This window comes from Heteronotia binoei, chromosome 13, assembly GCF_032191835.1.
Source record: "Heteronotia binoei isolate CCM8104 ecotype False Entrance Well chromosome 13, APGP_CSIRO_Hbin_v1, whole genome shotgun sequence".
NCBI lineage: Eukaryota > Metazoa > Chordata > Lepidosauria > Squamata > Gekkonidae > Heteronotia > Heteronotia binoei.
The window spans coordinates 82,391,330-82,418,413 of NC_083235.1; the positions used below are offsets into that span (position 1 = coordinate 82,391,330).

At 41.4% G+C, this 27,084-nt stretch overlaps 1 protein-coding gene across 1 annotated transcript; it reads left to right on the plus strand.

Moving 5' to 3' along the window:
* Positions 1–116: 116 nt before the first annotated feature.
* LOC132581237 (Golgi apparatus membrane protein TVP23 homolog B-like) lies at positions 117–26,762 on the plus strand. The gene is made up of 7 exons (XM_060252396.1): positions 117–253; positions 5,494–5,576; positions 6,584–6,728; positions 9,576–9,665; positions 9,820–9,951; positions 10,052–10,180; positions 26,626–26,762. Exons 1-7 carry the CDS (start codon positions 242–244, stop codon positions 26,656–26,658), a joined length of 624 nt encoding a protein of 207 aa, XP_060108379.1. The 5' UTR covers positions 117–241; the 3' UTR covers positions 26,659–26,762.
* Positions 26,763–27,084: the final 322 nt, after the last annotated feature.

The window sequence follows — 27,084 nt, forward strand, 5'->3', positions numbered from 1 at the left end:
AGGGTCACTCCCTGAAGGAAAGTCACACAACGTCGCAGACTTGATTACGACACCCTTCCGGTCTCAAACAAAACAGGGCGGTTTACCATAAAGCTGTTAGGGGCTAGAGTGTCGCCGACGCTAGCCGTTTCCATGTCTTTGTCCGGAAAAGTAGTTCGTTTCCTTCGCTCCAGTCGCGTGTTGATGACGTAAGCAGTTGGCCGGCACGGCTGGGGCTGTGACGTGGCGGGTGGCGGAAGCAATGCTGCGGCAGGTGGGTTTGTGTGGGGGAAGCGGGGGCTGCCGGGTCAAGGGGGGCGAACTGCGGAGGGCGGCAGGGGGAGAGAAGCCGATCGCAAGCGTGTGGGATGCGCTTCTTCTTCCTTCATCCTAGTTTTTTTAAATATTTGTTTTAAATAAAACAATAAAATAAATTTAAATTAAAAACGGAATAAAACCAGTGGAGTACTTTGTGTCGGTAGCAGCCAAAATTAGCAGGATTCTTGCGGAACCTCAAAGATTACGTCCCAGTATAGAGCCCAGTTTGTCCAAGGTGTGTAGTTAGTTATTATGCTAACATTCTGCAGGATCCTGTGACGAAAAAAAATGTAAGCAGCCAGGTCAAAGGACCGTAAAATGTAGTGAGTGTGACATGAGATGGAACTATGTAAAAGACCAAGGTTTGATTACCAGTTTAAAAGCAGATAGATCCAGAACTGAACAGGGGTATTTTTTTTTTTTTATCAGTGAGCATAGCTATACATCCACAGTATTCCAATGTATTTCTCTTTTATAATAGTGTATCAGAATAATGTTTTATATTTACATACTCAAATAAGGGATATTGGCTATTTATCTCATTACATATACTTAGCCCATTTTCATTTTATGTATTCTTATTTTCTAATGGCAGACTAGAATGATGTTTATGATGTATAGATTGATGTTGATAAGTAGATTGGGTGGACTTCAACTAGGATGTCATTTTGCAGAAACACCATTTGGCAGAGAATTTTATTACCTTTTATGGCTGTCCAGACCAAATGGCCAAGCCACACTGTTTTATGTGACCATGTGATCAGTTAGTTTGCCTTCTTAATCAACAAACTGCATGTATTCCAGCCACAATACCTGATCCCCTCGTTTGATGAAGTGTGCTTAGAGAGCACACAAAAGCTTAGGTTCTAAATAAAATTTAGAACCTAAAGGTGCAACGACTCCTACTTAGTTTAAAGGTGCAACGACTCCTGCTTAGTTTAAAAGCACAAAAAGTAGGTAACATGAAAAACTTCTACCTGAGATTTTTGAGAGCTGTTGTCAGTCAGAGTAGGCAATACTGACCTTGAGAAACTGGTGTTCTGATTTGGTATAAGGGAACATATGAAGCTGCCTTATACAGAATCAGACCCTTGGTCCATCAAAGTCAGTATTGTCTACTCAGACTGGCAGCGGCTCTCCAGCGTCTCAAACTGAGATTTTTTATGCCTATTTGCCCTGGACCCTTTTTAGTTGGAATTGCCGGGGATTGAACCTGGGACCTTCTGCTTACCAAGCAGATGCCCTACCACTGAGCCACTGTCCCTCCCTATATCATATGTTCAAAAGTACTGAGTCCATTTACAAGTTTTAGTAACTAACAAATTCCCCAATTTTTTCTGAGGTAACAACTTAAGTAACAAAAATGTTTACCCATCATATTACCACTGGGAACTCTAAATGCACTCTTTATCCATGCAATGTGAAATGTTTTTTGAAGTATGAGTGATTTTGGGACAAAAGTTTGAGAACCATAAATAGCTTTAAAATAAGCAAATGTCCCTTAAAATTTCAGCCTCGCTAATCTTTGTTCTTATTCATTTAAGTAAAACTTTTGTTGATTTAATCTGTTTTAAGAATGTTCACCCCAGTTTTAATCAGTTTGCTAATGTCTCCTATGCAAATTTAATTGTTTTTTTTATTATTATTATAGCAGTCCTTAGACCAGTCATACAGTAGGAAAATACAAACATACAAAGTTTCTAGGATTTTAAAATACATGAATAAAATGTTTAAACAATTTAAAATGTTGACTAATACCTAATTACAATAACCTGAGAATCGCCATACGAAAACTGGCTACTTGGTAGGTAATCTTGGGGTATCAATGAGATAGAAGGAGATCTAGCTTTTTCTGGAAGGCCCAATTTTTTTTTTCAATCAGTAGGTTGATTATGTGCTTATGTGCCACCTTATAATACAGGCATATGAAAAACATATGCTTTGCAGTCTCAACCTCCCTTAATAGACAAGTACAGAGCCTTTCTGTGAAAACAATATTCTTTTATTTCTCTTCAAATACAGCAGAAGGGAGGGCAGAGCACCTTGCCAGAGTGAATCCTTTTACTTCCAAATATGTTAAATGGTTTGCCAATTTGATTGTGTTTTTGATGCTTGCCCCCATAGTATTTTGTAAGCTAGAGAAATCAGTTTGCCGTTCTATATTCTCAACTCTGCTTAAATAATTTTTTTAACCTGATCTGTTCTACAGGGTAACAGTGCCTGGGGGGAAAAGCCAATTCTCAGCAGATAAGTTTGAACAGATTTACACCAGTTTGATTGAAAATTGTCTTCATATATCAGAGGAGTAAACCTTCTGGGTTAAGATGTCCCTTTAGCTATGTATAAATAGGTAGAATATGAACCCAGGCTTCAACTTTTAGACAACCGGTCTCCATTCTTACCCTGGCATTTGACACACATCTAGGGACCTGTAAAATAGTTCTTAAGAACTTACATTGAATTATTTCTTGAGGTACAAAATGGGTGCTGGGTGGTGCCATAAATGAGTCATATAACAATTGAGCTTTATATAGTTTGAGAGCTGCAGGAACATATGGTCCCCCCTTGAGAATGATGACATTTTGCTACAGCAGACATTTCTCCTTGGTCGACACCATATTAGCCTGTAAGACTATCCCAAGATATTTAAAGTTATTAACTTACTCTGTTTGATGGCTGTTAATCAACCAGGACCAATTCTTCACTCTATGCCCAAAAGCAACAGTCTTGGTTTTCTGATAGGTGATTGTAAGGGACTCAACTTCACAGTATGAGGAGAGCTTCCCGAGAGCCCCCCCCCCCCAACCCTACAGGGGTTCTGGAGAGTAACACAGTGCCAATCTGTATTTAACAACTCTGGTACCATCCTATTGGCATGTCTGGAGGATGGAGTTCAGGGGTACTAAGCGATCTAGGTGTTGCAGAAAAAATTAATATTGGTTCACTTATTTCACAATTTATGTCTTTATATTGTTTAGAACATTTAGAAGTTACACTAATGCTTAGGAGCGCCTAGATTTTAGCTGCTGAAACAGAAAAGTAGGTCAGTAGAAAAGAAGTAGAAAGGAAAGTAAATTCAGTACAGTGTTTTGCTGAGTTGGAGTCGATGGAAATATAGATAAGAGGGTCCATGGGCACAAGCCAGCACCATCTTTGTGTGTCCCGCTGGTAGCAGACTATGGGGAAAACTTTTATTAGGGATTAAGAATTTAGATTCTCAGACTAGAAAACTATATAAGGTTTCGAATTCTCGCAGTAACTCGCAGCTTGAGTCAGAGAACAAAAATGGTGTCTCTGAGCAAGTCAGCCACAAAACTGGGTTGAAGATCTTTAACAGATATGCAGCATTTTTAGAATTTTTAGAAAATTTAGAGATAGCAGGTATATGGTTATATAAGAAGCATATTAATTAAGACAGAGCGAGTCTGACTACTGAAACTGGTAAGTTTTTTAATTGTATTAACTAGATTTTGCCTGTATAAGAATTTATCCTAACTGAGAATGATGTATTGGAGCTAACTGGAAGTGTAATGTGAATTTGTTTGCTAACTGTTCTTGCTTTCCTATTAATAGTATAGGTCTGCTGTTCTGTGAGAAGATCTGCAGTGTATTAAAGTTTATCAGTTGTTTATGAAAGTTGTTATTGGGTCTCATGTACTGATTATGAGAACACCATATTGTTTGGGAATCGTGGTTTGGGAAAGTGCGTATTAAGTGGAAAAAGGGAAAATTTCTCCCATACTAGGTAGATTATTTATATAAATAATGCTGGTATAAGATATAAATAATGCTAGTGCTAGCAGGCAACCTTGCCTGACAACTTTGTAGGTTTGGATGGGTTCAGTAAGATGTCCTTGTCTCCTGCATCTGACCTTCAGGTAGGGTTGTTCATGTAAGGCCTAAATAAGGAATTGGAGTCTTTGATCAATGGATGAATTTGTTAGTTTGTCCCAGAGTTGCATTCTAGATACAGAGTCAAATGTGAAGTTGAAGTCAACAAAAGCCACATAGAGTGAAGAAGAGTATTTGTCAATAAAGAGAAGAGTATTTCTCAATGAAATGTTGGATAATCAGGCACTGGTCTATTGTAGATCTTCCTGTCCTAAAGCCTTCCTGTTCTGCCGCTAGAATGTTCTGTTGTTCAAACTGATCTAGAAGTTTGTCCAGTAGATGCCTTGCATATAGCTTACTTATAATATTCAGCAGACTAATTCGCCTGTAATTTGATTATTCTCCCCTTTGCCTTTTTTATAGAATGGAACTACTATGGCTGTTCCCCATGATTTTGGAATATGGCCTGTATCCTAAAGAGGGGAGCCAAAAAAGAGGCCCACCACTTCTTATTTTCTTTCAGAAATTCAGGTGGAATACCATCATGGCCATGGGCTTTAGCATTTTTCAGTTGGTCTGTATGGGATTTAATCTCATCTGGGATCACAGGAGACCATTTATAATTTGGTTTTTTTACAACAGTTTTCAAAGGATCTCACCTTTAGAATGATCTTCTGGTGTCAAATATCGCTAGTACCTCTAGTCTATGTTTTTATGGCTATCATGCATCTATGATTAAAACATGTTTTGGAGCAGTTTAGGGTTTCTGAAGCTCTTCACTGTATGGATGAACAAGATACGGATTTAACATTTGTATAAAAGTTTTGTAAATGGATATAGCGGGTGGCCAACGATAGGTCTCCAGATGTTTTTTTAGCCTACAACTCCCATCAGCCCCAGCCATTAGCCATGCTGGCTGGGGCTGATGGGAGTTGTAGGCAAAAAAACATCTAGAGAGCTACCGTTGGCTATCCCTGGATATAGGATCTGAATCAGCCATATGGCTTCTGGGGGGATTAATAAAAATCCATCACATTTTCCTGAGTTAAGATGACTTTTAGGCTTCGTGCCAATTTAGGGGAGCATATTACTCAGCAGCCATATCTTTCTAAAGGTGCAATCATAATGAGGTATCTGGATTCCAGATGTAAGTTTCCAAAACCCCACTGCATACATAAAAATAGGTGAAATTTGTGTATTTAATTGTGCACAGAGAGAACCATGCTTTCATTTCTCTTTAAATCATTAGATTTTTATAAAATGGTTTCTTGACTTAAAACTTCATTTATTTAATTTTGTAACACAAAATTTCAAAGAAGGGGACAATTCCTGCCTTCTGTGACCATTGTCCACTTGCTTTTCCAGGACAGTAATGATGATACAGAAGATGTGTCACTCTTTGATGCTGATGATAAAATGTCCAGGAGGTCCAAGAAGTCAAAAATCAAGTAAGTGACTGATGATGTGGCTGATTGTATGATATAGCACAGTCACTTCAGGCTGCCTACTTTAAGCTACAACGAGCTCAACATTACATGGTTTTGTGTCATCCCCTTGTTTTTGTGGGATTGTATTTGTTTCATGGAAATGCAGGATTTGTCTGTAGGCACTTTATATGCTCTCTTTTGCAGAATATGAGACAATATGATGTTACATTTCAATAATTACACACACATAAATGTTGCATGAATTGAAATAAAGGTATTTTAGGTTCTGCATGAGGGCTAGATAATTCTTCTGGTCTATAGTTCTCAAGAAATGTTTCCTGATGTGTTTCTTGGGAAGATTCCACTTCAAATAAATACAGAATAGATGAGCAGTAGCTTCTTATGGCTATGGAAAAACACATTGTAGATATGACTTAGATGGAGATGACATTGTGAAACTTGGTGACCTGAATTAGTAAAAGGGGACCCAAGTTCATCTCTGTTTTTGCACTGCATCACTCTCCAGTGTTTTAGTACCACCCTGTGTAAGGTAAACAGGAAATCAGCAGTTTGATCCTGCAAGATGGTGCATAGCTTCTTTAGGGTGCAGATTAGCATGGAAATGTGTGATCTTTGAGATTTAGTTTCCGTACTGGCAGAATGGCAACAGTGGGTCCTATTGGAGAAGGTGACACCCTTAATTATGACATTCTGTGACCTTTTGATGTCAGAACATGATATATATTGGGCTGTGTACCACATGAATGATTCACCTACATGTCTTACTGTGTTACAAGAAAAGAGATATATGCCATGGAACAGCAAAGTTTAACTCTTTGGAAATGCTGTTGGAGGGATTTGTCTTACAGACGGAATTTCTTTTCTTACTTGGCCCAAGTACTGCTGTCTGTATGGAGAGCCACTGTGCAGGGAATTATGATTGTAGCTGTAGCCCTGTTCTAAACTGTTTGGATGCATAAACATGTGAATCAAGAACTAAATTGCTATCTTAACTGTGTCTTTCACAGACATCCAGTAGCTTCCTTTTTCCATTTGTTCTTCCGGGTCAGTGCAGTGATTGTCTATTTACTCTGCGAATTGTTCAGCAACAGCTACATTGCCTGTGTGGTGACAATAATCCTTCTTCTGTCATGTGACTTCTGGGCAGTGAAGGTAAAACATTCATTCGATGCATGGAGGTACTTCCACATACTTGATACCAAAGAAACCTGAGAACAGACATTGTTGGGACACAGTGTCATTGCCCATGACACACAGGCCCAAAGTCTTAAACTGAGATTCACTTTAAGTTCACTGACAAAGGTAAAGGGAAGAGGTGAATCTTTTGCAGTCTTTTGCTCTTATTTACATTAATAGACCTTTGGGACCACCTCTCCCCATATGAACCCCATAGGTGCCTACGATCAGGGGCCCAGCATCTTCTGGTGGGCCCCAGCTCCGGGGACATCTGACTTGCCTCAACTAGGGCCAGGGCCAAAAAGGCCTGGTGGAATGAGCTTATATTGGAGATGAGGGCCCTGCAGCACCTATTACAGTTTTGCAAAATGGAGGTCTTCCACTAGGCCTTTAATTGAGTCAGTGGCTGTCTCCTTGATGTTAGACCTCCCCTAGGCCCTAGGACCCCAAATGATCAACTGTAACTGGATCTGTTGAGGCACAAGTTATTGCTGCTGAATTTTCTGGATGTTTTAATCTAGTAATTTTAATAAATTGTGTTTTAATTGTCATTTATATATGATGGAACCTGCCCTGAACTGCTTGTGGAAAGGACGGGATACAAAATTAATAAATGAAATTGTCTCTGGGTTTGTGTAGTGCATATTTCCCCATCTTCTCTTTAAAAAGCACAGTTGATTCAGTCAGTGGGCTGAATCCTTGATGTTGGGCCACTTCAGATTAGTGGCTAAATTCACAAATAACTGAAGATAACTAACTACAAAGCAGGATAAGCAGATTCCATTTATTTCTAGAAACTGTGTTTTTAAAAGAGAAGATGGGGAAATATGCACTACACAAACCCAGAGACAAATTTATTTATTTACTTATTTATTAAATTTGTATCCTGCCCTTTCCACAAGCAGTTCAGGGCAGGTTCCATCATATATAAATGACAATTAAAACACAACTAATTAAAATTACTAGATTAAAACATCCAGAAAATTCAGCAGCAATAACTTGTGCCTCAACAGATCCAGTTACAGTTGATCATTTGGCCCTAGGGCCTAAAAGGTAAAAAGGTAAAGGTCGTCCCCTGTACAAGCACTAGTCATTTTCGACTTTGGGATGACGTTGCTTTCACGTTTTCATGGCAGACTTTTTATGGGGTGGTTTGCCATTGCCTTCCCCAGTCATCTACTCATTTTACCGACCTCGGAAGAATGGAAGGCTGAGTCAACCTGGAGCTGGCTACCTGAACCAGCTTCTGCTGGGATTGAACTCCGACTGCAGTACTGCAGCTTTACCACTCTGCGCCACGGGACTCTTCATCAGTTATAAATATTGACTATAAAAAAGGTTAAAGGTAGTCCCCTGTGCAAGCACCAGTCGTTGCTGACTCTGGGGTGACGTTGTTTTCACAACATTTTCATGGCAGACTTTTTATGGGGTGGTTTGCCATTGCTTTCCTCCCAGCAAGCTGGGTATTCATTTTACCCACCTTGGAAAGATGAAAGGCTGGAGCTGGCTACCTGAACCCATCTTCTACCGAGTCGTAAGCAGAGCTTAGGACGGCAGTACTGCAGCTTTACCACTCTGCGCCATGGGGCTCTCAGTGCACCACGGTGTAAGTTTCTAAATATGCCCCAGGATCCTGAGAAATCTAGTTCCTTTTGTTGAGAAGCATCAGTCCTCAGAAAAGACTGCAGACTGAATGAATGACAAGCCTGTGTGATGTCACTGTAGAGCCCCTTATGGGGTGGTGGGGTGGGTGCACAGACATGATGATCCCTGTAATTCTGGCTGTAGCCTCTTCTGATGCTTGGAATATATCTCTGCCTATGGGAATTATGTTTCCTGGAATGATGAGAGTCTGCATAGTTGCATCCTAAGGGTTGATGCAAGCTGTAACTTGAACAATGGTCTGTTTTGTTTTCAAATGTTCACATGCAACTTGTCCTGTCAGAAACCCTCACCATCTGTATAATTTGCCTCACATGTGATCTTTTATATTACATTATTAGAAGAAGATGAAGAAGATATTGGATTTATATCCCACCTTCCACTCTGAATCTCAGAGTGGCTCACAATCTCCTTTATCTTCCTCCCCCACAACAGACACCCTGTGAGGTGGGTGGGGCTGAGAGGGCTCTCACAGCAGCTGTCCTTTCAAGGACAACTCCTGCGAGAGCTATGGCTGACCCAAGGCCATTCCAGCAGGTGCAAGTGGAGAAGTGGGGAATCAAACCCAGTTCTCCCAGATAAGAGTTTGCACACTTAATCACTACACCAAACTGACATGAGTACTGACATTCCTTTTTTTATTTTCATTGAAATAACTATAAATATTATGGTGCTAAATGTTGTATTTATTACTTTAACAGATATTCTGATTTTAAAATATTGAGTGGAGCAGAAAGTTGTGGGCACAGATACTCTGTTTATGAATGAACTGGACACATTCAAGTGTAGTAACACATTTTTTCACTTTCTCGATCTGTTCAGTCATATGCAGGTGCATATATTCTCTCTGTTTCTCTGGGGCATGTTGAAATGCTGTTCATGTATCTGAACCATGTATATTGTGCAGTATACACACCACAAAATAACTGGCGTGGGCACTTTGAACGAGTGTCTGAATTTTTTTTTTTTTTTTTTGAGAAAACAATAGTTAAATTGTTTCTGATACTAGTGTTAACAGTCTGTCATATTAATTTGCTGTCTCTTCGTTGGTGGTGTTTGGAGTGGTCCTGTAGTAACTGGAAGCTAATGTTTCAGTTTAGAAAGCTGTATGGTTGCTCCTGTAAGGCTTTAAGTTCACATCATATCAATCTTTCTCTCTAGAATGTCACAGGGAGGCTGATGGTTGGCCTCCGTTGGTGGAACCAGGTTGATGATGATGGCAAGAGCCACTGGGTGTTTGAAGCCAGAAAGGTAAAGATCTCCCTATCATAATTGTCTTCTTGTTCCCCTGCTTAAAAAAATCACACTGATGAGGCCCATGTAGCCCTTTGTAGGAAAACGTATAACATTCACTTCTGGGGCTTTAATGGTGTGCAAGTACACTCTTATTTCTTTAAATTCTTAGGCATCTGCTCGGAGGAAGAAAGTCACATCAGAAGCAGAGTCCAGAATCTTCTGGTTAGGTCTGATCACATGTCCTTTGCTCTGGGTCATCTTTGCTTTCAGTGCTCTGTTTTCCTTCAAAGTAAAGTGGCTGGTGAGTTGAGCAACTGGTTGCCAGGTAAATGCTTGGCTACACTGGTCCCTGTGGATGCAGATTTCAGTGAAGTTTCAAGTTTGTTCTGTGTCTTTCATAGGCAGTAGTGATCCTGGGTGTGACATTACAAGGAGCTAATCTTTATGGCTATATCCGGTGCAAAGTGGGCAGCAGGAAGAATCTAACCAGCTTGGCGACTTTCTATCTAGGCAAGCAGTTCCTGCAGCAGGTACTTCTGGTTTGATTTATATAACCCTTTTTTCTGCTTTCACTGTGTGTGTCTGTGCATTTAAGAGATTTATGTCTCCCTTCCTTTATTCAGAGTTTAAAATAATAATAATAATAATTGAGTTGGAAGGGACCTCCAGGGTCATCTAGTCCAACCCCCTGCACAATGCAGGAAATTCACAAATACCTCCCCCTAAATTCACAGGATCCGCATTGCTGTCAGATGGCCATCTAGCCTCTGTTTGAAAACCTCCAAGGAAGGAGAGCCCACCACCTCCCAAGGAGGAAGCCTGCTCCACTGAGGAACCGCTCTAAACTCACAAATACCTCCCCCTAAATTCACAGGATCTTCATTGCTGTCAGATGGCCATCTAGCCTCTGTTTGAAAACCTCCAGGGAAGGAGAGCCCACCACCTCCCAAGGAGGAAGCCTGTTCCACTGAGGAATCGCTCTGGGTGTCAGGAAGTTCTTAATGTTGAGCCGTAAACTCTTTTGATGTAATTTCAACCCGTTGTTTCTGGTGGTAATAATAATAATATCCAGCAATTCAGTAATAAAATACTTAGTCACATATAATCCAGCACCAAAATCCTTCACTGTCAATTTTAAAGGCCTTTTTAAAAGATTTTTATAGCCAGGATTTCTTTAGCTCTTTAAGGAGGTACTTCTATAAGATATTTTAACTTAGTCAATTGATTTTATTGGTTTTATATTATTGTATTATTGTGTTTTATCTGCTGTTGTATCACCCAGGGTGATTCATCAAATAGAAGTAACAGAAATTTTGTAGAAAAATAGGTGGTGGAGCTCATTAGCATAACTTGTTAGCATATGCCCCCCCACCAAAGCCAAAAGCAACCTGATGCAAGAAAGGAGAGCCCTGGGTGAGTGAGGCCTGCTTGGGCTGGCTAGAGATCCAGCCAGCCCAAGCAGGCCTTGTTCACCTGGGGCTCTCCTGGGCCACCCCGCCCCCAGTAAAAAGACCAGCAAGCCACCTGCCATCCAAAATCACATAAGAAGTGGGAAAGGGGTGGTTCAGGCTTCTCCAGGGGTTAATGAGGGCTACTGGGTGTGTGGCAAAGCTCCTGGTGGCTGGCTGGCTGCCTGCTCTTCTAACCAGGGATTGTTATGCAGCTGCACCTACTATTCAATGGACAAGGTAGGTAGGTGGGGAGGAGGAGGAACCCTCAGAAAGGTTCAGGAGCTGTGCTTCTGGGAGCTCCTGCTGAATCTGAGGCCTGAATAACAATAACAACAAAGCTTCCTGTGCCTTACCAGATTTTACCCATCAGAGGAAAGCAGCCATCAATGTTGACTGATGCTGGGATAAGTGTTCCCTCTAAGCTGAGTTAGCATGAGCTAGCTCACAGATTTTTAGCCTGCTCACGCATTTTTGTCTTAGCTCAAGAAAGATGACCCCAGAGCACACTAATTTATGCAGTAGCTCACAACTTTAATGCCAGTAGCTCACAACGTTGATGCCAGTAGCTGAGAAAGTAGAATTTTTGCTCACAAGACGCTGCAACTTAGAGGGTACATTCGCTCAGTGGGCTGTTGGTGTTGGTACTGATCATCTGATTTTGCATTGTATGTTTTCTGGGGCAACTTCTTCTGGTGCAGACAGTGATAGGCTTTATTATTTAATGGGAAAATCTTTGTCACATTTCCCAAGGTTGCTTAAGGCAGCTAAGAAAAGAAGAAACAATACAACAAAATAATAAAAACAAGTTTAGATTATAAAAGCACATTAAAACAGTGTTCATAAAAATATTCAATAACTTTAAAAGATGGAACCTTTAAGTTAAAGCTTAGGTAAAAAGACTTTTGGGATTCAAGAGCTAGGTGTCTGAACCATACCACAATTGGGGAAATTATTTCTTCCAAATATTTTTGCAATACCTTCCTCTGTCTAGGCCTGTTTGAAAGAATGAGGCATGGAACCTTGAATGCATGCTGTACTGTATTTCTCTGGGTTATTTTGAGGTGCACTATTTTGCCCCTCCATTTCATTTATGGGGTTTGAAATTTCTTTTGAAATCTGGTGCCTGTGGTTGTCATACAGCTCTTACGTTAGCCTCTCATTTTGATGCCACTGTAACAATATATCCTGCTCTTTTCCAGTGTGCTTGCTATTTCAAACCCTTATAAAACACCTCCTATTTTTGCATTAGGGACAGCTTGAGTGATCCCCTGCCCCCCTCCCCTGCTTCATGTTCAGTTTTGATTTGATCATTAGGAATATAGAGAGTGGGGGTCTGCTACAGGCTTTTTGACCACATGGTAGCTTGCCTGTCTGGTGTGATAGGTTGTAGATAGTGCTGGGGAGGAGTCAGCAGTCATGGTGCACTTTGGCACCAATGACATTGGGAAATGTAGTCATGTGGTCCTGGAGGAAAAAATTAGATTACTAGACAGAAAGTTAAAGGCCAGGATCTCAAAGGTAGCATTCTCAGAATTGCTGCTGATTCCACATGCAGGGCCAGCTAGACAGGTACAAATCAGAGGGTTACAATATGTGGATGAGAAAATGCTGCTGGGAGGAAAGGTTTGGATTTGTTAGGCACTGGGGAATTGTCTGGCACAAACTGAACCTGTACAAAAGAGACAGGCTTCACTTGAACCAAAAGGGAATCAGGCTGTTGGCAATTAATATCAAAAAAGTGGCAGAGCAGTCCAGGGGGAAAGCAGACAGGAGCTGGGGATCCTCTGGTTCTGGACAAGTCAGGCCAATGAGATGATTGTGTAAACAGGGTAAAATTGATAGGAGCGTAATAGAACTTGAGAGTGAGGGTAGGATGGTGACTGTCATGCACGACCACTAAGGGACTGAGGGAGGTTACTAGAGAGGAAACATACTAGTGTGCCAGTGCTAGAAGTCTCTGAGCCAAGGTGGGGGAATTGGAGTGCTTGGTGTTCAATGCCAATTTAGATATAGTAGGTATCTCAGAAACATGGTGGAATAGATAAACTATTTTATCTATTGAAGTGGCTCAGCTGCAGTAGAAGAAGCTGTTTGGATCTAAAACAGAGCTGCTGGTAAGGGGAGTGAGACTTGATTTGCTTTTCTAAAACTGCTGGGGAGCATTACCTAGGGTTGCTGTGGGAGGTAACTATGGAGTGCTTGGTGCCTGCTGGAGAGGGGTTGCTGATTGCTTTTGTGTGTCTTCTGTGTAGCTGTTGCTGAGTGAGGAGAGCTTGTTTGCCTGGGGGTAATTGCTGGCCGCACCCTCTGCTGTTGCTCTGGCTGTTGAGTCAGAGGTGGGTGGGGGCTTGAGCCTTTAATTTGCAAGGCTCATCCTTGCCAGAGGCACGAGCTCTTGGCCTGGGGGTCTAGCCTACGGTTCTGTAGAAAGGTGGGTAGTTAGATTTAAAGTGAGATTTAAAGAGAAGTGTAGATAAAGAACATTTTGAAATGGATTGCAGCAGTATGGCTGGTGAGGGAGCAGAGGCAGTGGTGTGTAAAGACTGTGGGATGTTTGTATTTCTACCTGAGAGTAGCATGAATTACACTTGCAGCAAGTGTAAGTTAGTGGCCCTGCTGGAGGAAAAGATACAGGGACTGGAGGCATGATTGTCCACACTGCAGTGTAAAAAGGAAGGTGAGGATTTTCTTGACAAAACATTTGAGGCACTCTTGAAAGGACAAGAGGAGGGAGAGGAAATGGTATCTCAGCAATTAGAAGAGGACCCAACACAGGAGGAGGGTTCCTGGAAAAATGTAACCCAAAGGAGAAAGAAAATAAGGAGATTTTCTGAGGAAGATGCTGGTGATTGGAGACTCCTTGCTCAGAGGGGTGGAGCCCAAAGTGTGCCGATTGGACTTGTCATCCCGAGAGGTTTACTGTCTGCCGGGTGCACGCATCCAGCACGTGACAGAAAGGATTGGAAGACTTATCAAGCCCACGGATTACTATCCTTTCGTGCTGATCCACGTGGGAACAAATGATACTGCCCGTCATAGCCCTGAATGTATTAGAAAAGACTATGTGGCTCTTGGTCTGAAGGTGAAGGAGCTGGGCGCACAGGTTGTGTTCTCGTAAGTGAAGGCTGTGGCTTAGGACGAGAAAGAAGAATACTTCCAATAAACGACTGGCTACGTTGATGGTGTCGTCAGGAAAGATTCGGATTTCTGGACCATGGCTTACGCTTTCGAGATGGTGGTCTTCTATCGGGAGATGGTTTGCATCTTATGGCAGTAGGGAAAAGGGTGTTTGGTAACAGCCTTGCTAACCTAATGGGAGGGCTTTAAACTAAATTGTATGGGGGAGCGAGACAATAATTCAAAGCCTCATATGATGCCAGAAACTGTGGATAAGAACATTAAAGATTTGCAAAGAGTGGTGCATACGCTAGGTAATGTGAACTTGCAGCTTGTACGGAAACTAAACCCTCAGGATGCATAAAACGTGGATTCCAATATCTCTACACTAATGCACTGAGTATGGAAAACAAACAGGAGGAACTGAAAGTCCTAATAAAGGAAGGAGACTATGACATAATAGGCCTTACTGAAACTTGGTGGGATGACACTCACAACTGGGATATTAGGATTCAGGGGTACAACTTATTTAAAAAGGACAGGCAAATGAGAAAGGGCAGAGACATAGCAGTATATGTGAAGGAGGTATATACTTGTGAGGAAATATGTGAATCTGAGCATGGCAGCTCAGTTGAGAGTCTCTGGGTAAAAAAAAAGTAAGAAATAACAGTGGTATTATTGTGGGGGTCTGCTATAGACCACCAAGTCAGGCAGAGGACTTGGATGAGATACTTGTACAGTAGATTGCAGTTATCCAAGAGAAGGGATACAGTGATCATGGGAGATTTCAATTACCCGGACATCTGTTGGACATCCAAGTCTGCTGAAAATGAAAAGTCAAATAGATTCCTGACTTGTCTTGCTAAAAACTTCCTTTTCCAGAAAGTGAAGAAGGAAACAAGGAGATCTGCTATCTTGGATTTGATTCTCACCAACAAGGAAGAATTGATTAAAGAAGTGGAAATAGTGGGCACCCTTGGCAGTAGTGACCATGTGATTTTGGAATTTACAGTCTTAGGGAAGGCAAAAGCTATACATAGTCAGACTTATCTGTTGGACTTCAGAAAGGCAAACTTTGATAAACTTAGAACTATGCTGGGTAAAATCCCATGGTCAGAAATACTTAGGAGGAAGGGGGTTCAGGAGGGGTGGGAGTTTCTTAAAAGTTAAATAGTGAAAGCACAATCACAGACTTTTCCTATAAGAAGAAAAAATGGAAAAAGCCTTAAGCCGAAGTGGCTCCATGGACAGCTCGCTAAAGACTTGAGAAATCAAAAGACTCCTTTAGGAATTGGAAGGAGGGCCTTATAACCAAGGATGAATATAAACAAATCACCAGTGCTTGTAGAGAAAAAGTTAGGAAAGCTAAAGCTCAGTATGAGCTTAGGCTGGCCAAAGATGCTAAAAACAACAAAAAAGGTTCTTTTCTTATGTTCAGAGTAAGAAAAAGAATAAGGACATGGTAGGCCCATTGTGAGGGCAAGAAAGTGAAATTGTAACAGGTAATGAAGAGAGGGCGGAACTGCTCAATTCCTGCTTTTCCTCAGTCTTCTCATCTGAGGGAAACGGTGCTCAACATGGCAAAAACAGAACATATAAGGAGGGTATGAAGTTCCAACCTAGGATCAGCATAGGGGTACTACATAAACACCTAGTTTCTTTAAATGAAACGAAGTCCTCAGGGCCAGATGAATTGCATCCAAGGGTTCTAAAAGAGCTTGCGGATGTAATTTCTGAGCCTCTGGCTATTATTTTGGGGAATTCTTGGAGAACAGAAGAGGTGCCGAAAGATTGGAGGCAGGCGAATGTTGTCCCCATCTTCAAGAAGGGCAAAAAAGAGGATCCGGGTAACTACCAACCTGACAGCTTGACATCTATACCTGCAAAAGTTTTAGAACAAATTATCAAACAGTCGGTCCTGGAACATTTAGAAAGAATGGATGTGATTACTAAGAGCCAGCATGGTTTTCTCAAGAACAAGTCATGTCAGACTAACCTGATCTCTTTTTTTGAGAAAGTGACTACCTTGCTGGATCAGGGGAATGCTGTATACATGGTTTATCTTGATTTCAGTAAGGCTTTTGATAAAGTTCCACATACTATCCTTGTTGACAAATTGGTAAAATGTGGTCTGGATCCTGTTACCGTTAGGTGGATCTGTAATTGGTTGACAGATCGCACCCAAAGAGTGCTTGTGAATGGTTCCTCATCCTCTTGGAGAGGAGTGACAAGTGGAGTACTTCAAGGATCTGTCCTGGGACTTGTTTTTTCAACATCTTTATCAATGATTTGGATGAAGGAATAGAGGGAACGCTTATTAAATTTTCCAATGATACTAAATTGGGAGGGGTTGCAAACACAGAAGAAGACAGAAACAGGATACAGGATGACCTTGACAGGCTGGGAAACTCTGCTAAAATCAATAAAATGAATTTTAACGATGATCAATGTAAAGTTCTGCATTTAGGTAGGAAAAATCCAACGCATGGTTCTAGGATGGGGGAGACTTAGCAGTAGTATGTGCGAAAAGGATCTAGGGGTCTTAGTGGATCATATGCTGAACATGAGTCAACAGTGTGATGCGGTGGCTAAAAAGGCAAATGCAATTTTGGGTTGTATCAACAGAAGTATAGTGTCCAGATCACATGATGTGATGGTATCGCTTTACTCTGCTCTGGTAAGACCTGACCTGGAGTATTGTGTTCAGTTTTGGGCACCACATTTTAAGAAGGATATAGATAAGCTGAAATGGGTCCGGAGGAGGGCGACGAAGATGGTGAGGGGTCTGGAGACCAAGTCCTATGAGGAAAGGTTAAAGGAGCTGGGGATGTTTAGCCTTGAGAGGAGGCGACTGAGAGGTGATATGATCACCATCTTCAAGTACTTGAAGGGCTGTCATATAGAGGATGGTGTGGAATTGTTTTCTGTGGCCCCGGAAGGTAGGACGGGAACCAATGGGTTGAAATTAAATCAAAAGAGTTTCCAACTCAACATCAGGAAGAACTTTCTGACCGTTAGAGCGAGTCCTCAGTGGAACAGTCTTCCTCGGGAGGTGGTGGGCTCTACTTCCTTGGAGGTTTTTAAACAGAGGCTAGATGGCCATCTGACAGCAATGAAGATCTTGTAAATTTTGGGAGAAGTGTTTGTGAGTTACCTGCATTGTGCAGGGGTTTGGACTAGATGACCCTAGAGGTTCCTTCCAACTCTATGGTTCTATTTGGGATACAGTCATTTCTGTGTATAAACTCTATAGGCAGAACAGGAGGGATGAGTTGGGCAAGGTGTTGTGTTGTACATTAAAGATGGTATAGAATCAAATGTTAGAAAATGTCAGGGGAATTGGCAACCTACAGAAGTGATATGGGTGGAAATACTGGCCCTTAAGTGTTATTTAAAAGTGAGGATGTAGTATTGCCCACCTGATCAAACCCTTGAAAGGGATCTTGAGAATCAAAAAATCATAGTTGGAAGGGGCCATACAGGCCATCTAATCCAACCCCCTGCTCAATGCAGGATCAGCCTAGGCCCTAGAGCAGGGGTCCTCAAACTTTTTAAATAGGGGGCCAGTTCACTGTCCCTCAGACTGTTGGAGGGCCGGACTGCCGTTACTGTACAAGGCCGCGGGCCGTCAGTTCTCCGTCTTCTGCATCTCTCTCCTTTTCCCACACCCTGGCCTGGCAACTCACCTCACCTCGGTATCACCTCACACTCTGTCTCCGCCGCCTCAGCCCAGTGCCGGAAGTGTGCGTTGCTAACGCGAGTTTAGGTCGAACGTCACTTCCGGTCTGATTTTGCCATAACCCTGCGGGCCGCATAAACATCCTCAATGGGCCGCATCTGGCCCGCGGGCTGTAGTTTGAGGACCCCTGCCTTAGAGCATCACCGACAAGTGTTCATCCAGCTTCTGCTTAAAGACTGCCAGTGAAGGGGAGCTCACCACTTCCCTCAGTAGCTGAGTCTACTGTTGAACAACTCTTACTGTAAATAAGTATTTTCTAATATCCAGCCACTACCTTCCTGCCCTTAATTTAAACACATTATTTTTTTCTATTTTCAATTTATTTATTAAAATAAGAAAGGATACAATATTATATTAAAGATACAGTACTTAGGTTCAAATAACATTTTCAAATAAGTACATTTGTTGGTGGAAACTGCTTCGCAAAGGAAAACAAAACAAAACAAAAACCTGAAATATATTAGGATGTGGGGTGATATTCAAGATAAAATTTATAAGTTATAAAAACAAAAGATTAAAAGGAGGTACAAACATACTCAATACGGGGGAGAGGGGGAATCATCCTATCCTCAAACTAATCAGAAAGTAACTTTGCAATTTAGTTGGGGTCTGGACCTTACTATAAAAGATTGATTTTATCCCTGCTTACTTTCTTGATCAAAAAGTCAAAAGGAAAAGAAGTAAAAAGAAAAGGAAGAGACTAGAACAAGTGGACCCATCGTCTCAGAATTATTTGGGTAACTAGTTGGTAACGTTATGTAGAGACTTGCTTTTTTATTTCAACTAAATCCTCCCTATTGCATGGAGAGGGAGGTGGAGAGAGAAACAGATAGACTCCATGGATATGTGAAAACATTTCGTAAACTCTTATTCTAGGAACAATGTGGTAATTCTGTTAACTAACTGTATTTATGATTACCACTCTTTCAGTTTTTTGTTTCTTTCCATGAAGGTCATATATCTGGATAGAGAGCTTAAACATCAGTTACTATACACTGTTATACTTCTGTATCTTAAATTTCCCAGGTCATTTCTACTGTTCTTAGTTCTCAATAGGTTCAGATCTGCTCTCTTCAAGTTTGTCAAAAGGTCTAAGCTAGGTTTGTGTAATCCTACTCCATTTTTCCAACTGTACAGTACACATCTCCAAAACCCTCTTCATATTCTTGGACTTCAGTTGCTTGATTGATCAATTTCTTCTTACACTCCATTGCAGCAAGGCTTTCAGGATTCTGCTGTAGCTCTGAAGCCATGGAGGTCTCTTCTGATATCTATGTCAGCTCCTTAACCTCCAGATTGCTTTTCTGCTCTACTGTGACAGATCTTTCAGAATTTAACTCTTGTTCTGTTATTCCTTGAATATGTTGGCTATTATCAGATGTTACAATTCTATGTTCTTCTGAAGTACTGGCCTTCACAGGGGAAGAGGAGTAAGGAGGGTCAGGTAAGTTAATTAAGAAGTCAGATGAAACTGCAGCTCTCAACTTATCCCAATTGAGTTCACTACTACTCAAATCCAAATTCATTGGTTGGGGATTAGTTTGAATTAGTTGTTGAATCTGAGAATTTCTGAAGTATATTTGCAACTTAATCCCAGTGTAATAGGAGAATATGCAAACTAATTAGTTGGTATTTGATTGGAGTGAAATTGTAAGAGAAACTGTTCATAATACAGAGGTGCAGGAATCTGCACCACCATCTCAAGGTCAATATAAAATGGTTCAGTTTGTAAAAAATAAGCCAGGTGCCTCCTGGCCCATCTCTTAGTGGACCAGTCACTGTGCCTGCCTTGATAAGGGAAAACATTGATTATTTCACAGTTTGGTTCATAAATTAAGAATACAGCCTCTTTTAATCTCTTTCTAGGAGCAATTACAGGTTCTTCTTTTCTTCTCAAAATATGAGTTATAGTATCCAACTGTTAATGAATTTCCTGCAGCGTTCTTGCAGTTAAGTGTTTTTGGGTGACTAAAGCACTCACTGGTTGACGCTGCATAAATGATAAGCGCAGATCAGGACGGGCAGCTTCATCTTCATTCACATCCAGACAGTCAAACCCATACAGGTGCTTAGATGGGGCAACAGAACTTTCCCTTCTGGTTTGTTTGTGTGCAGGGGTTTTGATGTCTTCCTCAAATGGATAGACTCTTTTAACTCCTATCCTATGCCCGACACTTAGTTTTATCAGGGGAAAGCAGCTCTTGTTTCTTAAAGTTTCCTTATCTTAGACTTGGTACCTCCAAGGGCGATATGAATACTACTAACAGTTAATAGCCAACAGCTGAGCACTCCAAGATGAGGGACTAAGATATAAAAAGATTAAGACTTACATCTTGCTGGAGTTTTCTTTATCTCAGATATTTTATCACTCTTAACTTTGCAGCTGACTTCTTGGTTGCCTTTTTGGGGAGAAATGACTGTTGCTTCTTTCTGTTAGAGGTCGTAAATCTCCAGTCGCCAAAACAAACAGGAATAGAACAAAGCAGTAGACAAGTTCACCTTTAAGACCAGCTAAGTTTTATTCAGAATGTAAGCTTTCATATGCTCTTAAGCAGACTTCATCAGACAATGGGAATGGCAAGCAGCAATTCTTAATATAAGTGGGCAGTGAGTTGGCATGTAGAATCATGGGAATGAAACATGCCAACTCACTGCCCACTTATATTAAGACTTGCTGCTTGCCATTCTCATTTTGTCTGATGAAATCTGCTTAAGAGCATACGAAAGCTTACATTCTGAATAAAACTTAGTTGGTCTTAAAGGTGCACTTGTTTACTGCTTTGTTCTATTGCTTCAGACCAACATGGCTGCCTACTGGGATCTATCAAACAGGAATAGAATTAGGCTGAGAGGTCTGTAAATCACACCAAAAGTCTGAGGACCTGCTTAGCACTGTCTCAAATGAAAAACACAGTCTGTAGGTTACAAACAGACCTTCAGATACTTGAAATAAATTACCTTACAGCAAGAGCTCACACCAACCGCTCAGAACCATGTTGCCTCAATTTAAACCCATTATTGTGAATCCTCTCCTCTGCTGCCAACAGGAACAGCTTCCTCCCCTTCCCTAAGTGACAGTCCTACAAATACTTAGACGGCAGTCATGTCCCCCCTCAACTTCCTCTTCTCCAGACTGAACATTCCCTCAGCCTTTGCTTATAGGGCTTGGTTTCCAGACCCCTTATCATCCTCATCACTCTCCTCTGCCCCCTCTCCGTTCTGTCCACATCCTTTTTGAAATGAGGCCTCCAGAACTGCACACAATGCTCCAGGTACACCCTGACCCATGTAATGTACAGTGGGACTGTGACATATTACAATTTGGATGTTATGCCTTTGTTGATACACCCCAAAATCATGTTAGCCTTTTTTTTGTCACTGCATCATACCAACTCCTCATGTTTAACTTCTGGTCCATCCATACCCCCAAGATTTGTTCACACACACTGCTACCCATAAGTGTATCTCCCATCCATTATGTGTTCCTCATTTTTGTTACCCAGATGTGGAACTCAGCCCTTATCCTTGTTAAATTTCATCCTGTTCACTTTTCCAGCGTGTTCAGATCTCATTGAATTTTGTCTGCATCTTCTGCTGTGTTCACTGCTCCTCCCAATTTGGTGTCATCTGCAAATTTAATGAGTAGCCACTTCACAGCCTCATCTAGATCATGGATGTCAAACGCGCAGCCTGAGGGCCAGATCAGGCCCCCAGAGGGCTCCTATCAGGCTTGCGAGCAACTCACTGTCCTCTGCTTCCTTTTCTCTCTCTTTGCCAGGCTTGCTCAATCACACAGGAGCTACAGAGCAAAGCCTCTGTTTTCTCCATTGGCTTACCACCACATGAAGCAACTTATGTACAAAAGCTCACAATACCCAGCCATTCATGTTTCCCCCTGGGTCTTAGATTCAAAGCACTGAACATGAGACTTCTGTAATGAATGTCAATAAATCAAAAGTCAGTTTGCAATTTACAGACACACCTGAACAATACCTGAACAGCATACTCAAGATTCCTACAGCACAGAAATTGTCTCCAAGAGGTGTCACTTATCAAAAACTGGCAGATAAACAAAATATAAAAGAGTTCTAATCTTTTAAGCATGCTTTATTTTACGTTTTTTAAAAAAATCCTTCATTGTGTTTGTGTCCTTTATAAAGTTATATCTCCACTACCTGGCATTACATTTTATGACACACATGGCCCAGCCCGACAAGGTCAAATTTGGCCCTCATAACAAATGAGTTTGACACCCCTGTAAGACCATTGATAAAAATATTGAAAAGTATTGGGCTCAGAACCAGACCCTGTGGCACCCCACTGGAAACCTCCATTCAGATGAAATTATATTGACAACTTCTCTTTCAGTGTGGTTCCCCAACCAGTTCCTATCCATCTAACTATCCTAGAGTTCAGCCCACAGTCCTCTAGTTTACCCATCAGAACATCATGGGAAACTTTTTATAAAAGAACATCATGAGGAACCCTGTCAACAGCTTTATTGAAATCCAGGTAAACATCAACTGCATTCCCTCTATCCAGTAAGCTCATCACTCGATCAAAGAAAGAAATGAGGATTGTCTGGCAGGACCTGTTGGGGACAAAAAGGAGTTCAAGAGGCATGAAAGTTTCTTAAAAGTGAAATATTGAGGTCGCAATCATAAGTGATTCCTATAAAAGGGGAAAATGGGAGGAGCCTAAAGAAGCCAAGGTGTCTTCATAAACAACTCTCTAAGAACTTGAGAAATAAAAAAGATTCATTTAGGAAAAGGAAAGAGGGCCTTATAACCAAAGATGAATATGAACAAATAACCAGTGATTATAAACGGAAAGTTAGGGAAACTAAAAGTAAAAACAACAAATGCTAAAAAAAAAAAAAAAACGTTATTTTCTTATGATCAAAGTAAGAAAAAGAGCAAAGGCATGGTAGGGCTATTGCTGGGACAAGGAAATGAAATTGTAGCAGGTGCACTGAAACAGTTGGTCACAGAGCCAACCAGAGAGGGTTGTGATCTTGGACTTTGTTCTGAATGGGTCTCAAGAGCTGGTGAGAGATGTAGGGGTTGTTACACCAACTGGGAACAATCATTCAGGTCAATGAAAAGTTATACCCTAAAGTCCAAAAAGGTAACATTTGATTTCAAAAGAGGGAATCTTTGAAAAAGATTTCAAAAGTTCTACTGTATACCAGGGGGAGGATGTCCCACGGGAGGTAGAGGACATTGGGGAGCAACCTCATCAATAACTTCAGTGAAATGGGAATTCCTGTCTCCTATCAGCTCATTTAATTAGGTGCTGGAAGGCTGTGGATCCTGCAGAGCATTCTGGAATCCAATAGAATCCATTAATTTCTGTGGGCGAGCATAAATCAGCTCTCCGCCTAGACAGGGAGAAGCAGGAATGTCCAGCTGGGACTTCAAGACCAAGTGGTCAGGTCCACATTCCTCCTCATGCCAAAGATCAAATCCAGGGTGAGGCCTGCTTGATGTGTGGAACCTGAAACAATTTGGTAGAATCCCAGTGCTGCCACGGATGATACCAAGCCTGAAGCCTGGACAGTCCATCCGAGTGGATGTTGAAGTCCCCAAGGATTAATAATCATAGGAACTCCAAGGCTCACCAGGCAACCGCCTCCATCAGGCCCAGACGGCTGTCTGGCAGACAGCCATAATTACCTCAGCATCCCACACTAGGCCAACACATTCAATCCTGGTGATCTTTGGGATGGGGAGTGGCTTGAAGGAGAAAGCCTCCTGAGCTTCTCTGAAGAACTGAGCCAAAATGAAGTGACCAGAAATGAAGTTCTAGACCAACTGGGGAAATTAAAAACCAATAAGTCTTCAGGTCCTGATGGCATACACCCAAGAGTTCTTAAGGAACTCAGATATGAGATAATAATAATAATAATAATAATAATAATAATAATAATAATAATAATAATAATAATAATAATAATAATAATAATAATAATAATAAATTTTATTTGTACCCCGCCCTCCCCCGCCGAAGCAGGTTATATATACGGTTAGATCAACTACCACTGAATTCAGCCGCTGTACCAGAAGACCAGAGAGTAGCAAAAGTTATACCAATTTTTTAAAAGGGGTCCAGGCGGGAACTAGGAAATTACAGACCAGTCAGGCTGATGTCTGTCCCAGGCAGTTTAGTAGAAAGTGTAATAAAAAATAGAATTGTTGGGCATCTAGAGAGATAGAGCCTGCTGAGGGAAAAATCAGCAAGGCTTCTGAAAAGCGAAGTCTCTCATCAACTTTTTGGAGTTCTTTGAGAAAGTGAACAAGCATGTAGACAATGGTAGCTCTGTAGACATTATGTATTTGGACTCTCAAAAGGTTTTTGACAAAGTACCTCACCAAAGGTTCCTGAGCAAATTTAACAGTCATGGAATAAGAGGAAAACTTCCCTTATGGATTAAAAACTGGTTAAATGGCAGGTACCAAAGTATCAGCTCTAAGACTGTCTTTAATAATAGGCACTTTCCATTTTTCTAGGATAACTGTTTATTTGAATAACAGGACTATAGACACTCACAGGTGAGTGTCTGAACTAAAATATAGCTGAGGGGTGCACAGATTATATACCTCCATTGTGACCGTTAGGGTTGCACCAGAATTCAAGCAAGAAAGCCTGCACTTAGTGAAACAATTAGTTCACACAAAAAGTTGAGACAGTTACAGACATCATGAGATAACAGCAACCTTGAACGTCAGTCAGAGCTGGGAATGCTGACTTCCCTCGTTGGGGCATATTTAATTTTTGTTTCTCTCAGACATATCAAGCAAGTGTGTAAATAACAGATGGCAAGGGATCTTGACACAAAGATCTGGAATCAATGGACTGTTCTCACAGTGTAGAGAGATAAGCAGTAGGATCCCACAAAGATTGGTGTTGGGGCTGGTGCCATTTAACTAATCATAAAGAATCTGGAACTAGTGGCCAGGTTTGCAGATGACACAAATTATTCAGGATGGTGAAAACCAAGGCTGCCTTTGAAGAGCTTGGAGAGGATCTCCACAAATGGTGAGTGGGCAGCAATGTTGCAAATGAAGTTCAGAGTTCTAGTATAGGCAAATGAGGTCTGAAGTTGCTGAGACTGAGGGGGAAAGTTCTGGGGGGTCATAATGGATAGCTTAATGAAAGTGTTGACCCAATGTGCTGCAGTGATTAAAAAGGCAAACTTTGTGTTAGGGATTATTAGGAAAGGAATTGAGAATAAAACAGTGATATTGTAATGCCTTTACAGAGTGGCCCCTTTTGAAATACTGTGTACAGTTCTAGTCATATCTCAAAAAGGCAATCACAGAGCTGGAAAAAGTAGAGAGAGGGGCAAGATGATTAAGAGATTGGGGGAACTTCCCTATGAGGAAAAGATAGAGAGTCTGGGACTTTTCATTTAAGAAAAGAGAGGGTTTAATGAGGGGATATGATAGAGCAGGGGTGGCCAGATTGCAGCACAGGAGCCACATGTGGCTTTTTCACACACGTGTGGTTTTCAAAGTCCTCACTGCCTCATTGGCCGACTTGGGCATCCATGTCTTTAAATCACTTGTCCAAGCCAGGGGTTGGCTTGGAGAATGCATTTAAAGTTAAAGTTCGTTCCTTCCTTCCTTCCTTCCTTCCTTCCTTCCTTCCTTCCTTCCTTCCTTCCTTCCTTCCTTCCTTCCTTCCTTCCTTCCTTCCTTCCTTCCTTCCTTCCTTCCTTCCTTCCTTCCTTCCTTCCTTCCTTCCTTCCTTCCTTCCTTCCTTCTTTCCTCCCTCCCTCCCTCCCTCCCTCCCTCCCTCCCTCCCTTCCTTTGTGGCTCTCAAACATCTGATGTTCGTGTCTTACAGCTTTCAAACATCTGATGCTTTTTCTATGTGGCTCTTATGTTTATGCAAGTTTGGCCACCCCTGTGATAGAGGTTTATAAAATTATGCATGGGGTGAAGAGAGTTGACAAAACTTTTTCTTCCTCTCCCAAAATTCTAGAACTTGAGGGCATCCAGTGAAGCTGGTGGGCAGTAGGTTCAGGATGGAAAAAGGAAAAGGGCTGCCATGTAGTGGATGTTGCAGAGTTGTTTTCTGTTGCCCCAGAAGGTTGGACCAGAACCAATGAAATCCAATTAAAAGAGTTTTTGACTAAACTTCCTGACAGTGGTTCCTCAGTGGAACAGGCCTCCTCAGGAGATGGTGGGCTTTCCTTCTTTGGAGGTTTTCGGACAGAGGCTAGATGGCCATTTGACAGCAATAGTGATTCTGTGAACTTAGGGGGAGCTATTTGTGCATTTCCTGCATTTTGCAGGGGGTTGGACTACATGACCCTGGAGGTCCCTTCCAGTCCTATGATACTATGAAATACTGTTACACAAATAAATGATTAAAATGTGGAATTCGCTGCCAGAGGATTTAGTGATGACCACAGGAATAAACAGCTTTAAAAGGGGTTAGATTCATGGAAGGCTAGTTCATCAATGATTACTACTCATGGTGACTGAACCTCTGAATCCCAGAGCAAGGAGGCAGCATAAGAGAAGCCCTCTGTGTCCTGTTGTTGGCCCTCCAGAGGAACTGATCAGTGTCAGCCTGGATGTTGGATTTGATGGACCATTGATCTGATCCAGCAGAGCTCTTCTTACGTTATGTTCTGATACAACATTGCTTTCTTTTTCAGACTGTGGCCAAAGAAGAGCAGACTGTATCTTGAAGATTACCAGTTCTCAAGAATGGGAAATATTTCCTTGGCCCTCTGAACCAGAGATTTATAACCTATGTGTTTTTTTTGTAATTAAATAATCTTATAGAAGTGCAGGTTGCTGGTTGTCCCTTGAAAGCCCTTCCTGTAACCTATCTAGGTGCTGAACTCTTTAGACAAGATGACTCCACTTAGGCCAGTAAAATTCCTTGATAGTGGCTGTTTATGCCACAACATAAAGGAACTTATGAAGAAGGCTATTGTTCTCTTTGGTATATCTATGGCATTCTCTCCCAAAGTCCCAGTGCTATGAATGGGATGGGATGGAGAAGAAAATTTGGAAAACTTCATCTAAAGGGCTAGAAGTCAAAAGGAAGTTTTGCAAGACTTTCAAGTCTACAGCTGAAATGGAAGGACCCAGATATTTCTAACTTGCAC